The sequence below is a fragment of the Danio aesculapii genome, chromosome 9, assembly GCF_903798145.1.
Source record: "Danio aesculapii chromosome 9, fDanAes4.1, whole genome shotgun sequence".
NCBI lineage: Eukaryota > Metazoa > Chordata > Actinopteri > Cypriniformes > Danionidae > Danio > Danio aesculapii.
Genome location: NC_079443.1, coordinates 9,675,342 through 9,699,961, shown reverse-complemented (window position 1 = coordinate 9,699,961; position 24,620 = coordinate 9,675,342). Strand labels below are relative to the sequence as shown.

General features: G+C 36.1%; 1 protein-coding gene across 1 annotated transcript in view; it reads right to left on the bottom strand.

Annotated features, from left to right (window-relative positions):
• myo16 (myosin XVI) overlaps nucleotides 1–24,620 on the bottom strand; it is a 255,324-nt gene that overhangs the window by 38,153 nt on the left and 192,551 nt on the right. Inside the window, 4 exon segments of the mRNA XM_056464750.1 lie at nucleotides 4,485–4,731; nucleotides 4,822–4,918; nucleotides 7,781–7,883; nucleotides 23,549–23,754. Coding sequence (XP_056320725.1) covers nucleotides 4,485–4,731; nucleotides 4,822–4,918; nucleotides 7,781–7,883; nucleotides 23,549–23,754 — 653 coding nt within the window.

The window sequence follows — 24,620 nt, the reverse complement described above, 5'->3', positions numbered from 1 at the left end:
AAAAAAGAAGCCAACCCCCTTCATAAGAGCAGATGGTCATATAGCACTCAATGGACACTAATACATGCATGTATGTTCATTACATTCTCTTGTGAAACAACAAAACAAATAGCTTCATGCTAAGCTACGCTTTCCACTGATATCAATCAACAGTTATTAATGCGTATACACAAGCCAATCTAAATTGTGCATGTTTGAATAGTTAAAATAAAGATATATTAGTATGATTTTTAGTAGTCATAAAAACAAAAATCTCTTTAAATGTATTGCTTGAGATTTTCTTCATTAGGAAATGTTGATACCCTTTTCCACTACTACTAGCTAAATACAGTTAAAGTCCTACTGTAAATTTGTTTATTGTTTTAAAGATTTTTCAACCTGTTTATAAACATTAGGGTTGCCACGATAATGAAATTAGATACCAATCAATACTGAAATTTCATGTGAACATTTGAGCGCTGTTGAGCACATTCTTATACACTGTTAATTTGCTATTGTGTTTACTTGCTTAACAGAAATTACTGTGATTGGCTGTGAAGGTCATCAATTCAATGAACCTACCACTGTTAACTGAGTGCAAACACAGATACAAGGACACTGGCTATGACTATTTTGTCTTTGCCATGATGATAGCACATCATACATTTTGTAAGATACTAGTATTGAACTTGCAATTCAGAGGCTTAACTAGGTCAATTAGGCAAGTCATTGGATAACATTTATTTTTATAGTTTTTTTTTTGCCAATTGAAAAGAACATATTTCTAAAGGGGGCTATTAATATTGACCTTAAAAAGCATGTATTAGAGTCAACTAAAACAGATAATACTTTCTCAAATTATATCCCATCACTTGGGAAATAAAGTAAAAACAAAAAAAAACAAGAATACTAATTTCATTCATTCATTCATTCATTTTCTTTTCAGCTTAATCCCTTTATTAATCCGTGGTTGCCACAGCAGAATGAACCACCAACTCATCCAGCATATGTTTTACACAGCAGATGCCCTTCCAGCTGCAACCCAATGCTGGGAAACACCCAAACACTCTCATTCACACACATACACTACAGACAATTTAGCTTACCCAATTCACCTTTAGCCCATGTCTTAGGACTGTAGGGAAAACCAGAGCACACAGTGGAAACCCACGCGAACACAGGGAGAACATGCAAACTCCACATTAATGCCAACTGACCCAGCCAGGGCTTGAACTAGCAACCTTCTTGCTGTGAGGTGATCGCGCTACCCACTGCACCACAATGACGGCAAAAACTATTGTATTGTATTGTACTGTACTGTGTATGTATATATATACATATATATATATATATATATATATATATATATATATATATACAGCATATAGATGCATACATACATACAGTGATTGTGTTCAGTTTTAGGTACTGTATATCAAGAAAATGGAAAAAAATTTTATTTGCTTTTCTTCATCTTTTCTACAACTTACCTCAGAGACCAGTTTTTCCTTTTGCTAAAATCCCACAAAGTTTCAAAAAGTGCAAACACTTCTCACATCATGACAAATGAAGGCTCACTCTGTTCCTGTTTTATTTGCAAGAGGAGAACAAGCAGAACCAATAAAATATCCCATGAATTTTTATAGGTTCCTCAACCAGAGTGGAAGATGGCACGTTTTGCAGTGTCTAATATAACCAGACACTCCAATATAATTTAGACTGTTAGTGTGTCTAATATAATCCTTCAAGAGGAAGTTTCACAGTAGCGCAGACAGATCTGAGCTGCCAAATCAGATTGAATTTCAGCAGACAAAAGATGTCAATCCCTCAAGGGACACCAATATGAATTCGATTATTTGTTTGATATGAGTTTTATTACAATATCTGCTTAAACAGTAGAGACAGGAGTGTGCTCTACCTTTGACAAGCAAACAATCTTATTACCTCATTTGTAGCTGCACTACCTGCTTTTAATATTGCATTAAATTGAGATGTTTATATAGAAATTCATGTTGCCTATTCTAAAGAGATCGTTAAATCCTCATTCAAAATTCCACCATTAGCTGGATGTAGGGTGTTGTGGGGATTTGTAAAAGGCAAATGTGTTATTACAGCGATCGATAGTTGAGGCACTTCTGCAGCTTGGTGAGTACTGGAGTTACTAGGGATGGGTAACCTTAAGGTTTTAATAGTATTACTACTGTTTTGATACCACTTATCGGTTTGGTACTTTAAAGGTACTGTTATCGGTACTTTTTAAGAAAAAAATTAAAACCCAAAAAAGTAATTGAACAGAAATAACAACACTATTTTATTGTTAGTTTTTTAATGAAAAATTAAAGGAAACTAATAATTGTAAAATTAAATAAGTAAATAATCTCCTGAAAAAGAGTGTGTAATGGTTTGAAGGAACACAGTTGGAGCATGCAGGTAGTCTGCAAATGATCAGGTTTTAACCATTCTTCAGTAGAAAAATGAACATGTTTGCCTTTTCTGGCAGAAGTCGGGACCTTTCTTGGCTTATTGTGCTCCCTGTATTTGAAAATACCTACTTTGAGTTGAAAATGCAGTTAAATTAACCACTGTGCCTAATGTTTATGATTTATCATTAACATATTCACATACATGAGTTAACGGTGTTTGGGATTAAAAGTAATACAGTTTTGGAGCCTCTTGCAACGTAAAAATAAGGTGTTTTTTACAATTTCTTTATAAGCATAGTTAATAATGATTCATCTATTTGTAAATACAGTGATGTAAAGACATTTTTAATGTTAAAAGAAAAAAATGTTTAAGAAAACCGTAATGTAAATATAACCTTGTTTATTAAATTATTAACATTATACTAATTTGTGTGAAATACAATCATACTCTTGACCGTTTGGTTCTCTCCACCATCATCACTCTATTTAGTGCAAGCATACGAGTCGAATATCAAATATCGCAAATTAGAAAAGGTTGGTCAGTTAAATTATGCTACTGTAGGTAACGTTTATGTAGCTATAATTCTCCAGCACCGATAGCGGAACCGTTAATGTCTTTTATAATTTAGCACTGGTATTGATAAAGTACTGAGTTTCAGTACCCATACCAAGGAGTTACCATGTAAACTCTAATCAGACAATTACTGAGACTAGGGATGTAACGATTCACCTGACTCACGATTCGATATGATTCACGATACTAAACTCACGATACGATGTAGTCACGATTTTTTTACAAAATTATTTGAAACAAATTTAATTTTTTTTTTTTCATTTAATTCTTTAATTTTTTTCTTAAAGGCTGCACACTTTTTGCTAAATAATTTATTTCCTGCTGTAACTAAATTGCTATTTTTAAAAAAAAATAATAAAAATAATAATAATAATAAAAACTAAAGAAGACTCATTAATATAAACAAACTAAAACTGTGACTGTGCTGGGATTTTACATTTATAAAAAGAAATATCAGCTTATCTATATTTTCTGGCATAAACTGAGGTCTTTGCACATTTACAATGTCCCCTGCTGATGAGAAAACTTTTACTGGGGCTGAGAGGTCTGGTGTGGAGAGGAAAGCCTTTCTTAAAGCAGAGAGCAGTGTTACGGAGGTGGCCAATAGGCCCTCTGATCCAGTTGCCTGGCCACTGGCATAAAAACAAAATACTGATTATAATTAATTATTTTAAGTATCCCTTAAGAATAGATAATCTTGAACATTTTTAAATATTCGATAATAATAAACAAATTATTAAAAATATGCATACACTAAAAACGAGAGGATAAAACAATCTAATACCTGCTTCTGTAGCGATCAACTTTCTCTTTCAGTCTGAAAAACATCGTCACACATTCGCTATGAAAACACTGATGCACTGTGTGATCTCCGTAGCACTCATCAGAGCAAGCTGAGCTGCAAATCATCCAGTCCACGTGGTTTGGATAATAAATCATTTTATTGCGTATAGATGTCGGTTACAGTGGTTTTTCACTGCGCTGACAGTTTATGTGCGTCATGTTCGTTGTTCTAAGTTAGTATACGTCTTTTTGCAGTATTTGCACACAGTTTGTGTTTTGTCTGGCACACTTCACCACTTATTTTACTATGCCGCCCTACCTTTTTCTCACCGCTGATGTGCAGGTGAAGTGAGCTTGTGCTTGTAAAGACAGTGCCCCCTTTGTTCAAAACATGTCTCACATCTGTTCAACATTTCTACTGGATTAAATTGTCACATATTTGAATCTATTTTTAAGCGGCTCATAGTGAATTGTTACATTCATAACCAAAACCTTCATAATTTATGCAACTTCTTGATGATATAATGCGTGTTGTAGACATTGCGCGATGACGGATTGTAGTCTGGCATATTTGGTATCCATGACATGTTAGGATAGCATCTAGACAAAATTACATATGACACACTGGCTGTCTTAACTGACAATAAAAATTGTGTAATCTCAACGAAGCTTATTAGTTACTACTTGATGTTTTATTTTTTTTAATCTTGTGTGTTGAGTTTCACCTCTTAGGCGAATCTTCTTCTTTGCCCACAGGTTCTGGTCGCTCTCCCAGTGGTGGAGCACTGATGTGACCCCGCAGGCGGTCATTCTCTCTTGCGATATCGGATGCGTTTTGAATGACCAGGCTGTCATAAGTGCGCAAACCCAGGTCCTCAGCCCCTTGCAGGAACCGCTGGACATTGCAGAGCTCCTGTTTCCTAGATGTGAGCCTGCGACGCACCTGCTGTCTGACCAACCAGCCACGCATCACTGAAACACACATACAGATGATGGAGTCAAAATATAAAGCCGCTGACAGATCATAAAGGATGAGCACATAATCGCTAGTGTTCATTTTACCTTTCTGACAGATAATAATCTTCCTGTGCAGTTGATGGCAGCGGTCATTAAGGTGATCGGACTGCCAGTATCTCAAGAAAACCTTGCTGTTGCCCATCTGCGCAAGAGAAGAAAAGAGGTAATCGCACATTATGGGTGTATTGCCTTTATACATAAATGAATTTTTTTTTTTTCTGCTTGTTCAGTTTACTTTATTGTTTAAATATATTTAAGATACATTTTGAAAAATGCCCAGACCCGTTTGTATTTATTGTTCAGATATTTTAACCCTTATGTGCTGTTGGAGATATTTTCATCCACTCTTAATTTGGCCACAACTTTTTCTGTGTTTCAGCTAGCGGAATGATTTTTGGTGACAAATCTTATTTTGACACATATTAAAGGAAAATACTTTGCATTTTTTTAAAAAAAACTTAAGAGTACACTCTGGGAAAAGTTACTACCTTTTGTCATGTTCAGGATAAAAACATCCACTAAATTAAACTGCTGTACAAATGCATCAGATTTATATATTTTTTTCTTCTTTTTTTTGCATAAATCTGTTAATCAACATCAGTCCTGATCAAAACTACTAAATGTTTTTTAAATAATTACAGGATTTTAGCTCTTTAATTGCCAAATTCATAAAGGATATCACTGGTTTGGGGGAAAAAAAACAATATTTTGAAAATATTGAAAGCAGTTAAATTTAGCATTTTTACAGTGGTTAAATTGACTGGATGTTTTCATCCCGAACATAATGAAAGTTAGTAAATTTGAACAGTGCACAAGAGTTAAAGACATCGGGTTGTAACCACTGTGCTGAAAGGTGGAGGTTATAGCAGCATTTAGGTTGTAGAATGTATATGATTATAGTGTTTGTTCATTCATCAAACATAACTGATAATGCCAGTACTGTGGCAAGCAGTACTATTTAAATACAATCTAAAATATCAACCTTTGTCTTAAAAAGTAAAAATGATGCATTATTGTTTTAAGTTGATTTTACATTTTAGTGTTAAAATCTGAGTAAAAACTGTACTAAATTGACAAAATCTCGCTTTTCCCGTCTGTTTAGTGTAGACAGCCAAAGCAGTATTTGCTATGAACCCTTGTAAGTAACTTATTTAAAACACTCTACACAGGCAGCACACTAATCTACATACTGCAGTCTTTACTTGAGTTGAGTTGAATACTTTGACTTGAGATTGTTGCTAAGCTAAAGCACAGCAAACACAAATAATCATAATGTTGATTTACAAAAATCAAGCATCAATATTGCTCTTCTCTGGCATTTTGGATTTGATGTTTCTGTAATACACATAGATACAGCTGTGTACATCATTAGTTACATTCTAAGATTTTCCTTTTCTACAAAGAATGAATCTGATGTGGTTTTTCATTTTGGTCAAAATTAGGCATTTCAAGTAAAGTAGATGAGAATTGAAGTTGCACTAGGTGAATTTTGTAAAACATTGTTGAAAAAAAAACAACCCAACATGATCTCACCCCTTTTTGACATCTCTGCTACTATTACTAGACATGCTCTTTTCTGCTGATGTACTGCTGCAAGTGTTTTGGGTCTGACACTGTCATGTATATGATAGGGCTGGGGTAATAAATCGATGCTTTGGGAATAGAGAAATCATTTAGAAACTGTGAATGCATTGCAATACTCTCTCTCTCTCGTTATCCTTCGGCTTAGGCCTTGATTTATCAGGAGTTGCCACAGTGGAATGAACCAACAATTACTCTGGCAGATGCTTTTGAAGTGCAAATCCTCTAAAGGATTGTTAGTCTGCATTATTTAGTGCAACCGGAGCCGGGAACAATTCCCTAAAGACAATTTGAACGGCATCTGCGCTTATGTTAGTCTGTTTTTAATATTCTCGAGGTTTCCATAATCCTGGACCAGGCCGTATCCTGAGCAGCCGCAGTGGTGGTCATGGAAGAGTGGAGAGCATGAGACTGATTCCTGTAAGACCCTAGAAACAGACAAGTCTTCAAATGGATCCTGAAGGGACAGCCTGAACAGCAGCCTGTGACCTCTCCCACCTGCAGCTTCTCCACGATGGACGTCCAGTGCTCTCCAGCCCAGGACGCCAAGACTGCAGCTCTGCTTAAGACGTTTGGCTAGAGGAAAAATGGTCGTGCCCAACTGAGCCTGGTTTCTCTCTAGTTTATCCTTCACTTTCGTCAATTGGTGAAGTTTTTGTTCTTCACCGCTATCGCCACTGGCTTGCATGGTTCGGTATTTGTGGAGCTGCGCATTGATGGATTTGCTCTTCAGTGTTTGGACTTTCAGCAGTGAAAACTAAACCACACTGAACTGAACTAAACTGAACTTCAATTCTGAAAACTGGACAGACACAGTTTTAATTGACTATAATCTTCTATGTTAAGCTGCTTTGACACAATGTACATTTTAAAAGCGCTACTGAAATAAAGATGAATTGAATTGAATGTTTTATGCGACGGATGCCCTTCCAACCGCATTCTTGTATTGCAATTCTCTCTAGAATCAATGAGCTTAGTCTTGACCACCAGATAGTATGCTTTACAAACAGCCATACTTTTTCAGTGGTATGTGTAAGGTTTGGCAAACAATGAATGCTTAAGCGAATTGCAAGAGTCCTTACAGTTAGCAATTTACATTAATCCTTGTGACATAAAAGCCATGATGCAAATACATGACCGAAAGTGCTCTTTCTTGATACTCACTAAGAGTGTACGAATAAAAACTAGCCTAGATCTCCATCTTCAGTTAAAAACTAAGCTCAGAATCAATTCCAGAGAGAATCGATGCATTCCAAAAATGTAAGCATCAATCCGTGAATCACAAAACATTGATTTATCCTCCCAGCCCTAGTGCATGGTGTCTTCAAATTCCATCATCACCACAGGTTTTCAACATTTATTGGAACAGAGCATCTCCCTCCCATATGATTTCTCCCCACAGTAGACATGTTTGTTAACTCACCTGCCATCCTTGGAGTTTACAATGCAGCAGAATGTGCCGGCACTTCTCCTCTGCGGTTGCTTTCTTCCTGTCAGTGATGATGGTGTCCACCAGCTCTCTGTACCTGCACCATAAACCCACAGAACATCACAATCATCTACAGAGCCAACTGCTGAGGAACTCTATGACCCCATTACTGCTGTACAACTACATGATGCTCACCATTCCCTTTACTGGAATGCCCACTACATGAGCCACAAAGGGCTAATCGCTTCCTGTTGGCCTGTTTAATACAGCCATCAAATGCAATAACAATCTAGGCTACTGAATATGAGCTACGAAAGACAACGCTCAATCAATTCCCCTCCCTCGGTGCATGGGAAAACCAAATGGTAGTTTGCCGCTTTTGCGGGTCAAAGGGTTTGAGAGTAAAAATGGCTTCTCGGCATCTGCTGCGGCGGCTGTTGGCACGGCAACCATTCACAGCGAAAGGTCAAACTTTGAGGGCTTTGCCGCATTGTTCTGGAGTGGAGGGATCAAGCATGTGTGGCGTGCGGGGGTAAGCTCCAGACACACCCCTCAAACACGTGTGTGTGTTTGTGCACTTGGATTATGCATTAGGAACATCTGGCGCAAGGGAAATGTGTTTAATAACCAACGATACTGAAGGAATTCACAGAACTAGAGCATGTGTGATGCTAGTCGATAACAATTCAGGATAAAACTACTATATTGTGTTCAGAACATGCATGCGCATTTAGAGTTTATTATTCATGCCCAGCAAATTCTAACTCCATACTTGTCTAGGGGTTTCTAGTGAGTGAAGACTGTGATTAGCCAGTTCAAGTGCTTAATTACAGTACATTTGGAGATGCATTACAAGTCAGCTACCTTTATGTCATAGTAAAATGCAATCACATCCTCATACAGATGATAATTACAATTTGTAACCTGGATTTTTTTTATTAAATTTTTTTTGGTGCTATGACCACTGAAGCAACTGATCACCATACATTCTATTCAGGCACTATGTTGAGTAAGACTGCTCGAATATAAAAACTAAAAAAAAAACATGATATTTTCACTATTGAAATGATTAATATCACTATTGAAATCCAGAAAAATGTAAACAATTACTCTTCGACTTTGGAAATAAGCTACATTTGCTGAACAAAACAGTCAATTCTCCACAAAACATAACATATTCAAATGTATAAATAGCATAAAAATACACAAATCAGAATTACAATGTAGTCCACAATCTCTTAAAAACAAGCAATAAATAAAATATAAGTAGCTTAAAAATAAAAAAAGAATAAAAACACACCATAACAAGTTTGCTCACAGTTGTGCCATAACAAATTTAAAAAGTACTAATACCTTTTCAAGCCAGATGAATAAGTAGTTACACACCCAGGGGTGGTCGAAAATGCATTCAATCAGATTGCTGTAGTTGAGTAAGTGTAGATGCGCATGTAGTCAAATGCATTCAAACAGACATTAAAAAACTATCTTCTCTCTGCCTTCTGAGTTCATTCATAAACTGAGTGGGAATGATCAGAGAAACCCTATCGACATGCATATGCCCACAGACCCCCCTTCATTAGGGAATTGGTTAAAAACGGACAAAAGAGACACATTTGAAAAGCAGGTGTCAAAGAGAATATGTCATCCTTGTTTACTTGCCATCCAAATGACCAAAACGCTTCTGTGAAAAGGGCTGTTCTCTAACAAGGGGGTTTTCTTCTACCACTTTTGTTAGGCTTCTGTTTCTGCTCCTCACTCACTGATGTTTAAATGCCACCAGACCGCCTATACAGACTTTGCATCGCCAACTGTATAGGAAGAGATAGTTCACGCATCAAGAAGGGCAAAAGTGTACATGATTCAGAACACAGGCAAAAGAATAAGCATGTGATTATATAATTGATTACACAGTTTTTGTTTTGATCATTGGGATCCAAAATCAAATCCTGAAGAATTGCACAGCCCTAATGTTTAGGTGTTGATTGTGTAGCCACAGAAATGAGTAATGCGTGATGTGTTAACAGCTTCAAGTAATATTTTAATGTTTGTGAATGGAATTACTGTAATTATACTTTATACCAAACACAGCTAGTGGCCCTTCAGAAACAGGTTTATATAACCCTTGTCTATAGAATAACAAAAGGCCTCCATTTGCACACTTGATAAAAACTTGTTTGAGTGCTCAGTGCTCGTGAATGTGAAAAAATATGCTGATTCGGAGGAGAACAAACTGTCCAATGAAGTCATTAATTTTATGTGCACACAAAAGTATTTACATAGGTTGCTAATATTTCAACTAATAAGTAATACAAGTAATATTCAGAGTAGGGCCTGTGTGATTATTCAAAATTGAATCGTAATCACGATTTGAAACATTGTGATTAGCAAATTAAAAAGGCTGCAATTTAAATATATAAATGTAACACAGATATGCACCCTAGAGAAGTGCCTGATTGAGTGACAAACTTGCTAGCCATTTAAATGAGCACACTTGTTCTGCCCAATAAATATTGCTTAAAGCAAATGCACCGCCCACCATTCAGAACAAACAAAAAAACATTGTCAAGTAATCATGGTGTCTGCCTAGTCAGAGTGCTTGAATAAAGATTATTTTGCCAGTGACTGAGTTTGGAATAAATTTACTTAAAGTATATTATCACTCTTGAACAGGCTTACTGAACACTCAAGCTGGTGCTCTGTAAACTCAGTAACACCTTTATGAGGATGCTGGAGCAGACATGTCGAGCAGAAACCAGGTTAAAAAAATGCTCGAAAGCTCAGTAAGTCATGCCAACTGAGATTGAATCTTGTATACACAGCATTAGATTATGAGCTTTAGATGTAGCGTTACATGGACATCAGAAAAATAAGACCTGTGCAAAAATATTAAGACCTACACTGTAAAAAATGCAGGTTTCCACACAATTCATGCATGTTGTCCCAACACAAATTGATTCATTTAACAACACTTTTAACAAATCTATGTGAATTAAACATAAAAAAAATAACTTGTCCCAATGAAATCTCAATAATTGTGTTGTTTCAGCTCATTTTAATTAAGCAAAACAAAATAAACAAGCTTAAAAATATTTTTTGAGTGTACAACAGAATTTAAGACTTTTCAAGACCCTGCAGAAACACTGTCTCTTATATGAAATGGTAGTAAATCACATGTTAAATCGCAATTAGATTTTTTTCTACAAATCGTGCAGCTCTAGGTACTGTAACATGGTGAAAACTCTGCATTATTACAGCTCGCATACTCTGGTCAATTGGTGAACAGATGGGAGGGTGGGAGAATTTAGGGATGCAGTGCATTGTGGTTCCATTGGCTCAGTGAAACACTACCTAAAGCCTTCAGCCAAATTAACTCAGCGTCTCCCTTTCGATGTGATTTAAAGCAGCCTGGCATTTCTGAACTTCCCTTAACCTTCCTTCGCATGACCAAGACCTACAGCTTCCCAAAGGAGCCATCAACCATGAAGTGAACCAGGGGAAACCAAAGACCTCGTGTATATGAATATGAAAATTATCGATGCCCTCGCGCTTTTTGTAGTGCCTTTGGGGATTGAGTCATATGAACTCAACAGGGTCGAACGGCAAGGCAGTTAAGCTTCAAATTGGGATTATGGGATGGGGGAAAAGCCATACCTCGCCACTATTAATAAAGCAGCGAGGATGACAACAGACCATCATCTCTTATTCTGAGCATCATTATAGAGATAAGAAGCACTGACTGCATCTCTGCTGTCAGGAAAAAGCAGTGCTCGTGTATGAGCATGCATATTAATGTGTAAATCAAATTGCTATACCACTCAAAGTACTGGAGCATGGTGTTCTAGAGGAGAAAAAATGAGAAGGTACAGAGAGAGCCTTATGTAAATCAGTGTATTATTGCAGGGTATTCTGTTCCCAGCTGTTATCCATTAAGCCCCTTGCGCGGTGAAAGTAAATAAATATCACACAGTGTTTACGCAGAACAAATAAAGCGAGTGAATTGAGAAAGGCAATATGTGGTTCATCTTATGAAGATCTTTTCAGATTGAGAAGACTAATGTTACATGAAAACTGCAAGATGGTATCTGGTTATTATGCTGGATATACTGTGGGTGTTTATTGGTGAATTTAAATAAATGAGGGCTGAAATACACATCATGAGTGGCATGATGGGAGGAATCATTCGTGTCTGTAGCGAAAACTGACATTGATGTTCACAATGTATGCACATACATACACATACAATTTGCAGTCGCCTGTTATCATTGCCTAGGTGTATTTTTGCTTTCTGCTATACATTTCTAAAATTTTCCCTGTTAAATACACATATAGAAAACATTATAATAATAATGTTTATAATAATTAAACATATGAAGTTATTATTTACAGCTTATCAAAAGTTTATACTAAAAAAAAAAAAAAAAGAATTAAAAAAAATCGATTTTATATAGATTATATATATTCTAAATGACCTATTAATCAAAGAATCACAGTTGACAGTAACATATTTTAATAGATGTTTAATAGAGGTGTGATGAGATCTCGGGCTATGAAATCTCACGAGACTAAATCAATGTCGAGGTGAAAAGTCTCGTGAATTGTGATAGAGCATGGGGGTGATTTTAGCACTGGATATTGGAGGCAAGATTGGATTTGAACTGCAAATCAAGTGCTTTGCACACACCTGGCAACCCGGGCTACCTCAGTGTTGCACGTCACTCTTTTCTTTGGGCTGTTGTCACAATTTTTCACGGTTCAAAGGTTGCACCTCCAAATGCAAAGGCTGCAACAACTGCCACCACACAAACTAACCAGTACGGCAGTATCAATTTCTATTAAAACCAGTAGCTCAGAGTTGGTCCAGTCAGTGGAGTTTATAGCTAAATATTTTTGCAGTGTTTGCATGTCCATTATGACATAATTCATTAAAATAGAAGTGAAATAACATTCATTACAAGTTTATTTAAAAAAGCACCTACATTGTTTTGAATAAAAATCTTTTCAATTCATATATTAGCAAAATATATTGTTTGCTTGTCCTTTTACTGCATAGAATTCATTAAAGTTGATTTAAAAAAGCACCTAAATAGTCTTGCGTTTAGATTTTTTTTCAGCTGAATAAAATACTATTTTCCATTCATATATTTTATCGTTGAATAGAAAAATCTCGTCTCATCTCGTTCTCGTGAACCAAATCTCACGCCTCGTGGAGTAAGCGTCTTGTCACACCCCTACTGTTTATTATTGAGAGCACAACATGTTTTGAGCATTAAATAAGTGTTAGAATGACTTCTATAGCATCATGTGACACTAAAGACTAGCAGCTGAAAAAAAAAAAAGATTTGGCGTCACAGGAAATATTATGCAGATTATTATTATTTAAATGTCAAATCTTTATAATAACACTTTAACAATAATTTGTAATAATTTATAACATTAGTTTTCAAACAAATACATTTGGATTTGATTAGAATAAGGCTCTGTTTGTTCTGCAAGCATTAGTGCTCAATTTAGATATTTATATATCAATTTAGATATACAACCCAATTCTTTATTTTTTTGGACAAATTAATTGTTTTATGTTCAATCAACTAATCAAGCAATAAATTAACTTAATTCCTTCAAATTGTCCAAACACAAATCGAAACACGCAATAAATGTCATTCTGATTGCAAATTCTTGGAACCCATCTGGCTCTTTTTAAACCAAATAAAAACAAAACTCATCAAAACAGCTTCACATAAGGGCTAAATACAAAAAAAAAAAAAAGTTCATTTATTCATTCATTTTCCTTTGGCTTAGTCACATATTTATTGTGGGTCACCACAGCGCAATGAACCACCAACTTATCCAGCATATTTTATGCAGCGGATGCCTTCCAGCTGCAACCCTACACTGGGAAACACCCAAACACTCTCACATCCACATGGATTCATACACTATATTCAATTTAGTTTATTCAATTCACCTATTCAGCGCATGTCTTTGGACTGTGGGGAAACCTAAGCACCTGGAGGAAACCCACGCCAACAAGGGGAGAACATGCAAACTCCACGCATTAACTACTAACCACTGAGCCACCGTACCACCCACAAAAAAAAGTTAATTATATAATTTAGTGTGTATTTGTAAATTGTAAGAATTCTTACAAAAGATTACCCTCACCGTCTTTATTTATTAATGCCGGGATCTGTGTGTGATACAGTGAGGAAAGCTGCGTTGTTTAACTGAGGATGAGTTATTTGTCCTGCGGCTTGAGCTAAAGCGTGATAAATAAGCCTGTCATATTCATTAGTGCTGGCCAAACACACAACTACACACCTTCAGGCTATACAACAACTTCATTCATAAACACCAAACCAACAGAAATACTAGCAGAGACGAAAAAAAAAACAACAACAACAATATAGCACACACAAAAAATCAAACCATCCACAAACTTCACACGTGCTCAAATCCAGATTCACGTCCATTCAGAAATATAATGTTTCCTTCACCCTCATGGAGGCCGCAGATTGGCTTGCTGAAGGTTTTGAATGGGCTCTTTGTGAATGGCAGTCTCTCTTCTGCCTCAGGAAGTGAAGGCGCCCTTGGAAGAGATGTGCTGGATGGAGCCACACATGACTCCACATCATACAAAACACAAAAAGGCATTTATCCAAAGCTCCGCTGCTTTATTTGCCCACAAGGCAACAGAAAGCCAGCACACACGTACACACATTCACACGTGTGCTCAGACAAAACTGGCACATGGCGCAAACAAGCAGAAAATTGTTTGTAGTGATTGGTTTACTGTTCACTTTGAGCAATGCAAACAATGATTATGTGAATGGCTGGAACGAAGCAGCATTATTTGCATAATTTGACCATATTTATAAATGAAATGTGATTCAATTACTATATATACACACTAATCAAGTTAAACTGTTTTTAATTGGTAAATATTAATGTATATTTTACAATATGTATTGTAAAACTGGTGCACGATGCATTACTGCTAGTCTAGACAGTAAGATTTATTATTTTAAAGGGAACCTATGATCAAAATCAACTTTTGTAAGCTGTTTGGACAGAACTGTATGGTGTGTCCACAGTCATACTGGGGTGATATAAAGACAATAAATCTCTTTTTTTTTATTTCCTGACGTTAAAATAGGATTTGAATCCCAGTGATTTGGTTTTCTTTGCACACCAAATTGATTGACAGGCACCATGTTTCTATAATAGTATGTATCCACATGTCGACAGAACATTTTTTACAAAGAAACTATTTGTTCCAACTCTCTGTGATTTGTATAAGTTTAAAGCATTTTTAATACAAAGCCTGTTTGTAAAAAAAAAAAATGTAAAATCTATAAAACTATTCGGCATTTCACATTTTGGCCGATTTAAACAATTATAACAACATAAAACAAACATTTTGATGTTCTGACAGCGATTCCTATGTAGGGGAATCACTTCCTGCCCTCAATATGAATTTCGTACATCATCAATAACGTCATGTGAAAACCTATTACTGTTGTTGTTATTAGTAGTATACCACTAATGGCATGTTTTAAAAATAATAATAATAATAATAATATGAATAAAAGGGACAAACTAATGTTTTCACTTTTTTAGTGGAAAAACAGCTTCATTAAAACATAATACAATATCAATAAGTAGAATTCTTTCACTTATTATTTACATATTAACATTGTGAATCTGTTTGAAATTCCTCTGATACCCAGATTCCTTCAGAGGTTTGTCCTTGTTATCAAGGCAGGGATTTAACAAAGCATCATAAACGGAGGCTTGAAGACAGATAAAACTGAGATTTTTATGAACAATAAAAAGCCATGAATAAACACTGGCACACCAAGATAAACAATCGGATTCTCTTTTAAGACATATTTGAATATAAGCACAATTCGGCAAATAAACATACTTGCACGGCCCACAGGAACGCAAACACAAACAGCCTGTACGTCATAAAGCACACAAACACACAATGCTGACAGAGCATCCTCCCCCAAAGGCCATGAAAATTGACCTTCGCGTCAGACAACCTGCCGCTCAGAAAGCCCAAAATTTCCATCACAATCGTCTGGCCTTCGTCTGCCTGCATCCCATCGTCAGCCTCTCACCCCGTCTGGCCTGCCACGAAGCATTGTGATGCTAACACAAACACGCACACGCTCCAACAAAAACAAACCGCGCACATGGCACCACGTCAGCCAGGCGTTCGCGGAAAAACACTGAGCATCATGGGAATGTGAGAATCCACACCAGAGATTAACTGAAATAATGGGCAAGCATATGTCTCGCCAAGAGCACTGTGTCAATAAGGTGGAGAATATAGTTTCAGACTATGCAAATGAGCAGGTGACGCACACGTGCCTGGCAATAATAAACTGTTATTGTTTAAAAAGACAAATCGATCTAACAACTACCAATAGCAAAAATGAGACCAATGTGCAAATATTCATTTGTTTATTTACATGTTTAAAAAGAAAATTCTATCTCAAAAACAACCAATAGTAAAGATTGATCCATTTGCATATTTGTGGAAAATTAGTGGAGATACAGTGTAACAAAACATTCAAATATATTGCAAGACAGATGCAAATCAAATACTACTACAAGTACTTATTAAAAAATATACTGTAGGAAAGAAATTTGATCCTGCCAATATTGTATTGTAAATGATTTTCACTTCCTTACAAAAGACATGATTACAAAAATGGGTTAAAACTGTGGTTTGAAGGTTAATGGCTAAGGTTTAGTATTTTAAATTAACAATTAAAACATAATGATAACACAAATTTAGTTAGGTAGGTAGGTAGATAGATAGACAGAAAGACAGACAGACAGACAGACAGACAAACAAATAAACAAAAATGGATGGATGGACGGATGAACAGAAGAAGGGACGGACGGACAGATGGACAGATAGATAGATAGATAGATAGATAGATAGATAGATAGATAGATAGATAGATAGATAGATAGATAGATAGATAGATAGATAGATAGATAGATAGATAGATAGATAGATAGATAGATAGATAGATAGATAGATAGATAGATAGATAGATAGATAACACTATATTTGTAAATTGACATATCTATTTTTAATTATAAATATGTACATTAACAATTACACCTGTGTTGTAGTTTTACAGCATAATTGAGGTTGTTAATTTACTGTGCACTTGTAAATTTTACAGTATTAATGATAACCTGTTATGTGATAGACGCTGACAGAGTTAGGGATCCAAATGCAGGTTTATTATGAGAATTTGTAGTTTGTTAAGTGACAGAATTGTAATCCAGGTTAAGGTGCGTGTTTACCAATGATTTGCAGCCCCTAGATCTTTGGTGATCATGACACAACCAAAGATTCGCTGCAGTTTTATTACAGTGCACAAGAACCACCAAAAATAAAATTCATTACATAAACAATGCACAAACTAACTCTAAGACAATACACCATTTCAGCTCAAAAGTTAATACGTTCTTTGTAGTCCAATCTGCCGTGCGAAATCACGTGAAGCAGCTTCCGGGTCCAAGCACTATATCAAACTGTACGGCGAGGCTCAACAAATAATAATAATAAACATTTACAAAATTATAAAATACTTTCGAATATCACAATCACAATATATATGTATTGTATGCCTAATATCACATGGCCAGAAAGTGATAAATTTTTTATAAATAGTTAAAATATTGTTGTCTGTGATGCAGCAAGTCCAGATACTGTCATGTACACCATGATTTTATATAAAATGTACTTTAAATGTATTAAATGTATGAAATGACTAAAAATGTGTGGTAAGTGGTCATACCCAAACATTTTCTCAATTCAAATGAGCAGCATTACCATTACATTTTGCCCTGACAACCTTTCAACCTAGTTTTTCCTTCTCTTATAAATGGCTAGTTTAGCCTGCCTTAAAACAAAATTCAGAAGCTGACCTTTCTTCTTTTTACGATAAAAAAAATTTGCAACTATCGAATTAAAAGTACAAACTCCTTTCAGAGAGAGGAACTCTATTCCACTTGTATTGTTTTGATGCTTGAAAAGCTTATTCATCTTCGACCCATGCACATATTCTGAAACCTTTCTCAAAAACAGCAATGATAGGGAGTCAAAACAATATTCGCTATCATTGGAGAATCTGAGCTATTTTATCCTCAGTCTAAACACAAGCAATGTCACAAATGTCTGGGTCATTTAATCCAGAGTCAACACAACACGAGCTGCTGTCTAAAATCTAAAATGCCTTTGAGGATAAAGTGTCCATCTCTTTCTCTGTCTCTCTCTCTCTCTCTCTTACTCTCTTTCTTTCTGAAAGATTCATGATGTTTACAGCCGGGTAGTGGAAACTTACAGTGTCATGTGACCTGCAGCGTCCCGATTCATTATTACACTGGAATGTTACCGTAATCCTTTTATCCTCTACAGAGAGAGAGAGAGAGAGAGAAAGAGCAGCATGTGATCTAATGAAAGCAAGCCAGAAAAACAGGAGGGAAGGAGATTGAAAAATTATACGCTGAAGTAAACCTAAAATGATCAAACGATGAGAAAGTCACTCAGAAGAAAAAAAAAAGTAGTGATGAGGAGTGTAGATGTGTCAATCAGGCATATTATTGTAAATGTAATAATAAATGGCATGTAAAAACAAAACAGAACAAAACAAAAAAAGTCTCACATGCAAGCCTTCCCAGCAGGCACAGGATGTCAGCAACGCGTCACATTGACGTTGTACCCCAACATCGTGGGGACCTTACATTTTGTTTGGAAACGAAAATTGGGGGTTGACGTCAGCACCCAATGTCAGGCCGACATCAATGTCTAACATTCAACCTAAATTCAACCAAATATCAACATCTAATGATGTTACAGTTTGTCATTGTGTGAATGTTACCATTATGACATCTATCAGACATTTTGGTTGCCATACCTGACGAATAAATCTCAGTATTTTACAAAAATATGATGTTGGTTTAAGATGTTGGCTTGATGTTGTATTTTGGTCACTTTTTTCCAACACAACAGAAAAATTAACCAATTATCAACATAATTTGATGTCATTATTGGGCGTCAAAACAACATTGTCTTTAGGCACACTGACTAGACATTGAATTTTGGTCACCTGATGTCATGACCTAAATCTAACTTAATATTAAATTCTTATGATGTGTACCTGCTGGGTTAATTTAGATTTAGCTTTGACAATTCCCCACTGATTCACTTAAATTGTCAATGCCAAACATTGTTTCAATGACGACAAAAAAATTTGGGCTGTGGACAATGTAAGACATGTATTGTCCTCTGATTAGTCTACCTTCAGTGTCTCAGTGATGGATCAGTGATGGTTTGGGCTGCAATATCATGGCATTCTGTAGACCCAGTACTTGTGCTAGATAGGCTCGTCACTGCCAAGGACTACCGAACCATTCTGGAGGACACCCAGTTGTTCAAAAATTGCATCCTGTGCACACAGCAAGATTGGTGACAGAGTGGTTTGATGAGCATGAAAGTGAAGTTGAACATCTCCCATGGCCAGCACAGTCACCAGATCAAAATATTATTGAGCCACTTTGAGGTGTTTTGGAGGAACGTGTCAAGAAATGTTTTCCTCCACTAGAATCTCGTAGTGACCTGGCCACTATTCTGCAAGAAGAATGACTCAATATCCCACTGGTTACTGTGCAGGACTTGTCTCTGTCATTACCAAGACAAATTGATTCTGTACTGACTCCAAAAAGGAGGCACTATTCCATAATTATGAATTATTGTGGTCTAAAAGCAGGCATTTCATTTTCATTGTCCAACCTTTGTGTGTGTTGTGTTGTGTGTGCGTGCGTGCGTGCGTGCGTGCGTGCGTGCGTGCGTGCGTGTGTGTGTGTGTGTGTGTGTGTGTATATATATATATATATATATATATATACACACACACACACACACACACACACACACAACACACACACACGTTAACTCTCACACTTATCTGAATTTATACATAATATTGTCATTAACTTCTCTTTTTTTTACTTCAGCATATGCATTTGTTCTGATAAATGATACATGTTCTTAAGTTAAAGCATATAATTAATCTGCAAAATATGTATTACTTGGCTTCTCTGAATTGATTTATAGAACTGTTGACTTTATGTACAATATAAAAGCAGGTACATAACTAATAAAATGACCTAAAAAAAATTAAGTAATTCCTGAAATGTCTTTTTCATCTGAAAAGTTAATTACAGTAACTAGTTACTTGGAATAGACATTGCTGTAACTAAACCTAAAAACTGGAGTACATTTGAAAACATTTTAAATTCAAACAGAACTCCAATGAACTCCTCATGAACTCTGCGCAAAAGTAAAGTTTGAAAGGAAGAGATAAAAGAAAGAAATCAGAGAGAAGTAGTGTCAAAGATGGAGCGGGGACTCCATGAGCCTTTTTAGCGCTGAAATAAAGTCCAGTTTGTGCAGAAAGCGGGAACAGCCTATTCTTGGGGTGTCAGTGTGACATGAAGACGAGGCAATGTGTTCTTGTAGGAAGATGAGCCCAAGAGTCACGCTGAACCCTCATCTGACAGAGGGAACAGCCTGCTCCTCTTTCATTTTCACTCAAGCTTTTATCTTCTCCTTTCTCATTCTGAAAAGCATGTGCAAGATTTCTCGAAATTACATCCTGCCCCCTTTTTTCCTCAATCCAATTTCCAATCTATCTCCTTTACGCTTTATCCCATTTCTCTCTTTTCCAGTCAGAAGATCAGAGTGACCCATCCAAGAGCACTTCATCCTCTCCAAAAACTGCCCCATTATCACCCCATCAGAAAAAATAGCCACTCAAAAAAAAAACTGTTCCCTATGAAGCCTATGACCATTAATCATAGTGTGAAACCAGTGTCACACCCTAGACGTTGCTCTCAGCATCTACACACACACACACACACACACACACACACACACACACACACACACACACACACACACACACACACACACACACACAGCTTTCTGCATCACCTCGGTTGAACTAAAAGTCCATTTGGAGCATATAGTGCAGACAGATCGAGTCAGTCTGACACATATAAGCGTCTGAGAAAGCACTGAGAAAGCACTTATGATATATATTTCCAGTGGAATGCCGCGTCACCTCATTTGACCTGCTGGCAGAAATGGACTGAGCTAAAAATTAATAAAAAAATCTAGCGCTGGGTGTATAGAAACATAAATATATGGGCACAGAAGGAGTTTAACAGATGGCTTGACCTCATTTAGGCTCTACATGTATGGCCCTCATGGGAAACATACTCAGGATATGAACTGCTTGATTTAAAAACAGACAGCAGGAACAGTAAAAGACACCTTTTTTAATAGGTTACATTTATTACCCAATCGCAATAAAATGGAAAATCAATATAATAAATCAAGTATATTATTTTAAAAATTTACAAACTAAATGTTCCAATTCTTAAAAATAAAGTCCATTTATTTGTTCACAATATGAACTGTATTACAATTAAGAAACAATGTTTTATTTGGATATATTTTAAACTTCAGCTTCACTGATTCAAGCACATGGTCATCAGAAATCTTTTTTATATTCTGCTTGAGGAGCATTTATTAATATTTATGTAATATGTAAATATTAGTATGTAAAACAGTAGTGCTGCTTAATTTCTGTGGAAATATTTTTGGGGATTTGTTGATAAATTGAGTGTTTACTCTTCAAAATAGGTCATATTTCTTAATTTAATGTTTAATTAAATGTGTAGGGTCATTAAAATCTAATTTAGCTGCAAGCAGCAATTTGGGTCAAGCAGTCCAGATGCTGAATGACAGCAAGCACCAGACCAATTTAACAAACCTACAAACAAACAAACAAACAGTAAAGATATTAGGATATGATTCTAAGCAAAAAAATGTTGAAAACTTATATATTCATGTTAATTACAGTATGAAAATGTATTTAATAAAAGTTCATTATAACTGCTAGGTGGCGTTGTTGCTAATAATGTGATGTGCTCAGTGATCAGTACAATTAAGCACATAAAGTTTGGTGTTAATATGTTGTTAATATTTGGTTTCTATGTTATTGCCATGATTAAAGGGCACGAGACCAGTTTTATGATTGGTTTATATCTCTTAATAAATAGGTAGTGGTGCTACTAAGTATATGTGGTGTGGTCAGTAAAGTGATAATTGCATGACTAAAGTGTTGCAGAGATACAGACTCAGTTATGCATCATGTCAGCACATTTGGTAATACAGAAAATAATTTCACATATCAACACATATTCCATGACTTTTTGTCAGGATGGTCTCAAATTTGGTGAAAATTTAACAAATGGTCTAGGAGGAGTTCAGAATGGAAATATTTAAATGATGGACAAGAGGTTTGGCTGATTACGGCCAATTACTGATTACTGATTACTCATATCAGTGTTCTTGGCAAAATCTAAGGAATCTATCAAAAGCTATCCAATGACAATAAGGAGAATGTAGCTAAAGTTATTAGCATTTTATAAAAATTCCATTAGCATTTTAGTTGCACTGCCCCAAAACTTTCTGAGTATCTTTAGGGCATGTTGTACAAGATACCAAATTTAGTAGTGATATGCCAATGTTATCAAACTATACCTTTTTTTAATTCAAAATGGCTGACACCTAAAATGGCGAACAGAGAAAAACAAAATTCCCTCTGTTTCTTTTGTTTGGATGTACATCACTGATTACGATACATAATTGTCCACTATTGGCAGAACACCTGAATAGGTTTAAATGGAATACCTTAAACCCTGGAGCACTTGGTAACTACACTGTTGTGACATCAAAAATCGCATTGCGTTCTGGAATAAGTGCAGGAGTGGACTGGAGTGGACATATTAAGCAAGCTGCCATGCTCCCTTGATCAAAATTGAGCGTATATCCATGAAAGCTTGCCTCATTCACTTGATTAAGTGGAACACACTTTAAAATGGCAACAAGGATTCCCACGAGGAAACAAGGGAAGGGAAGTTCACGAGTGTGTTTATAAAAGTGGAGTGGAATATAAGCCTAGATATAATCTGACTAATTAATTTTTAACCTAAAGGTAATCTGTGCCAATTTAGGTGAAAACTACATTTAAAAACCTAAATGTTATGACATTACAATCAATCAACCAATCAATCAATCATTTTTTTCAGTTCAATTGGCTTCAGAGAAAACAATACATTTGCTTTTGGAAGTGTAGCGAGTGCAAGTTTGGAAAAGTGGTGGTGCTAGAGAGTTTATGTCTAGACTGTCCTCCATCAGTGTCCCAAATTACATAACATTCGAAGAAGAAGAAGAAAGAAAGAAGAAGGAAGAAGAAACAGAAAGAAAAAGAAAACGTAGGAAAAAGACAGAAGAAGGACTTACAAAAAGAATAAGGAAGAAGAAAAAGGAAGAAGAAAAAGAATAATAATAAGAAGAAAAAGAAGAAAGAAGGAATAATAATAAGAAGAAGAAAGAAGTAATAATAAGAAGAAGAAAGAAGGAAGGAAGGAGAAGAAGAAGAAAGGAAGGGAGGAAGGAGAAGAAGAAGGCGAACAGAAATTATAGATGTCTTTGCTTTGCCCCTAAATGTGACGCCACCCCCAGGCATCACATTTGGCCCCATCTTTTGTATTGGTCAGTACTCAAGAGAACATGGGCTTTATGTATGGTTTTACTGCTGATAACAGAGAGTGACTTACAATCACTGCAGGACTTGTTGTAAGGGTTTAGTATCATCTCACCTGCTCAGGAAGCTAGAGAAAGACAGTCGCACTGGGTATCCATAGCGGATCATGCGGACCATCTCCAGAACCCCCACATACTGGAGCTGTGAGGACACGTGGAAGCTGTCGAACACATCTGGCTTACGGGCATTGTTGGGTCTGACACACTGGATGAAGTGGGGTGTGCAGGACTGCAGTTTACTGGTGATCTCACTCAGAGAGTTCTGGAAGGAGGAAGAAGAGCGGCAGAAAAAGACAAATGTGAGGTATTGTTTACATAACGTTACATACTGATACGTCAGTTTGTCTCAGAGACTGCATTTGCTTCCATTTATTTAGCATCATGAGTCATGGTGAATCCTCCTCTGACCATCTGTCACCAACAGAACAAGCTTTATAGTTAAAAATATTGTGGGTTATTTAAGGAGAAATTTGTTTTTTTTCATCCACACTTCATTTTAAGGTCCAATACTCGCTATTAACAAATAATTAACTATGACCTTCGCCTCAAACTTTTAATTTGCTACTCATTAATAGTTATTAATCTAGGAGTTACGTTTAGTTCCTGTGTAGGATTAGGGATGAAGAATAAGATCATCAAGTAATAATAAACAGCCAATATCTTAATGACCGTAAGGTAATAAACTTCACTACCTATCAATCCCAGTTGTAAGAGTAACAAATAGTAATTGACTAGTTGATCATTAGGAAAAGTGGCAGAAGGTCGATTTTTCCAATGAATCATCTGTTGAACTGCATTCCAATCATCACAAATACTGCAGAAGACCTATTGGAATCCATATGGACAAGATTCTCTCAAAAATCAGTCAAGTTTGGTGAAGGGAAAATCATGATTTGGGGTTACAGTCTGTATGGGGGCATGCGAGAGATCTGCAGAATGGATTGCAACATCAATAGCCTGAGCAGGATAGCACTCCTCATACTTCAGTCTTCACATCAAGCTCATGGGAGTCATGCACAATATTAATTCTGTTTTCAACAACACCATGATTTTATATTCTATACTGTACATTATTTCAGTTAAGTGACAAGACTTTTGTCTAAGCAAAGTTAGACCTTACTCTCCTAA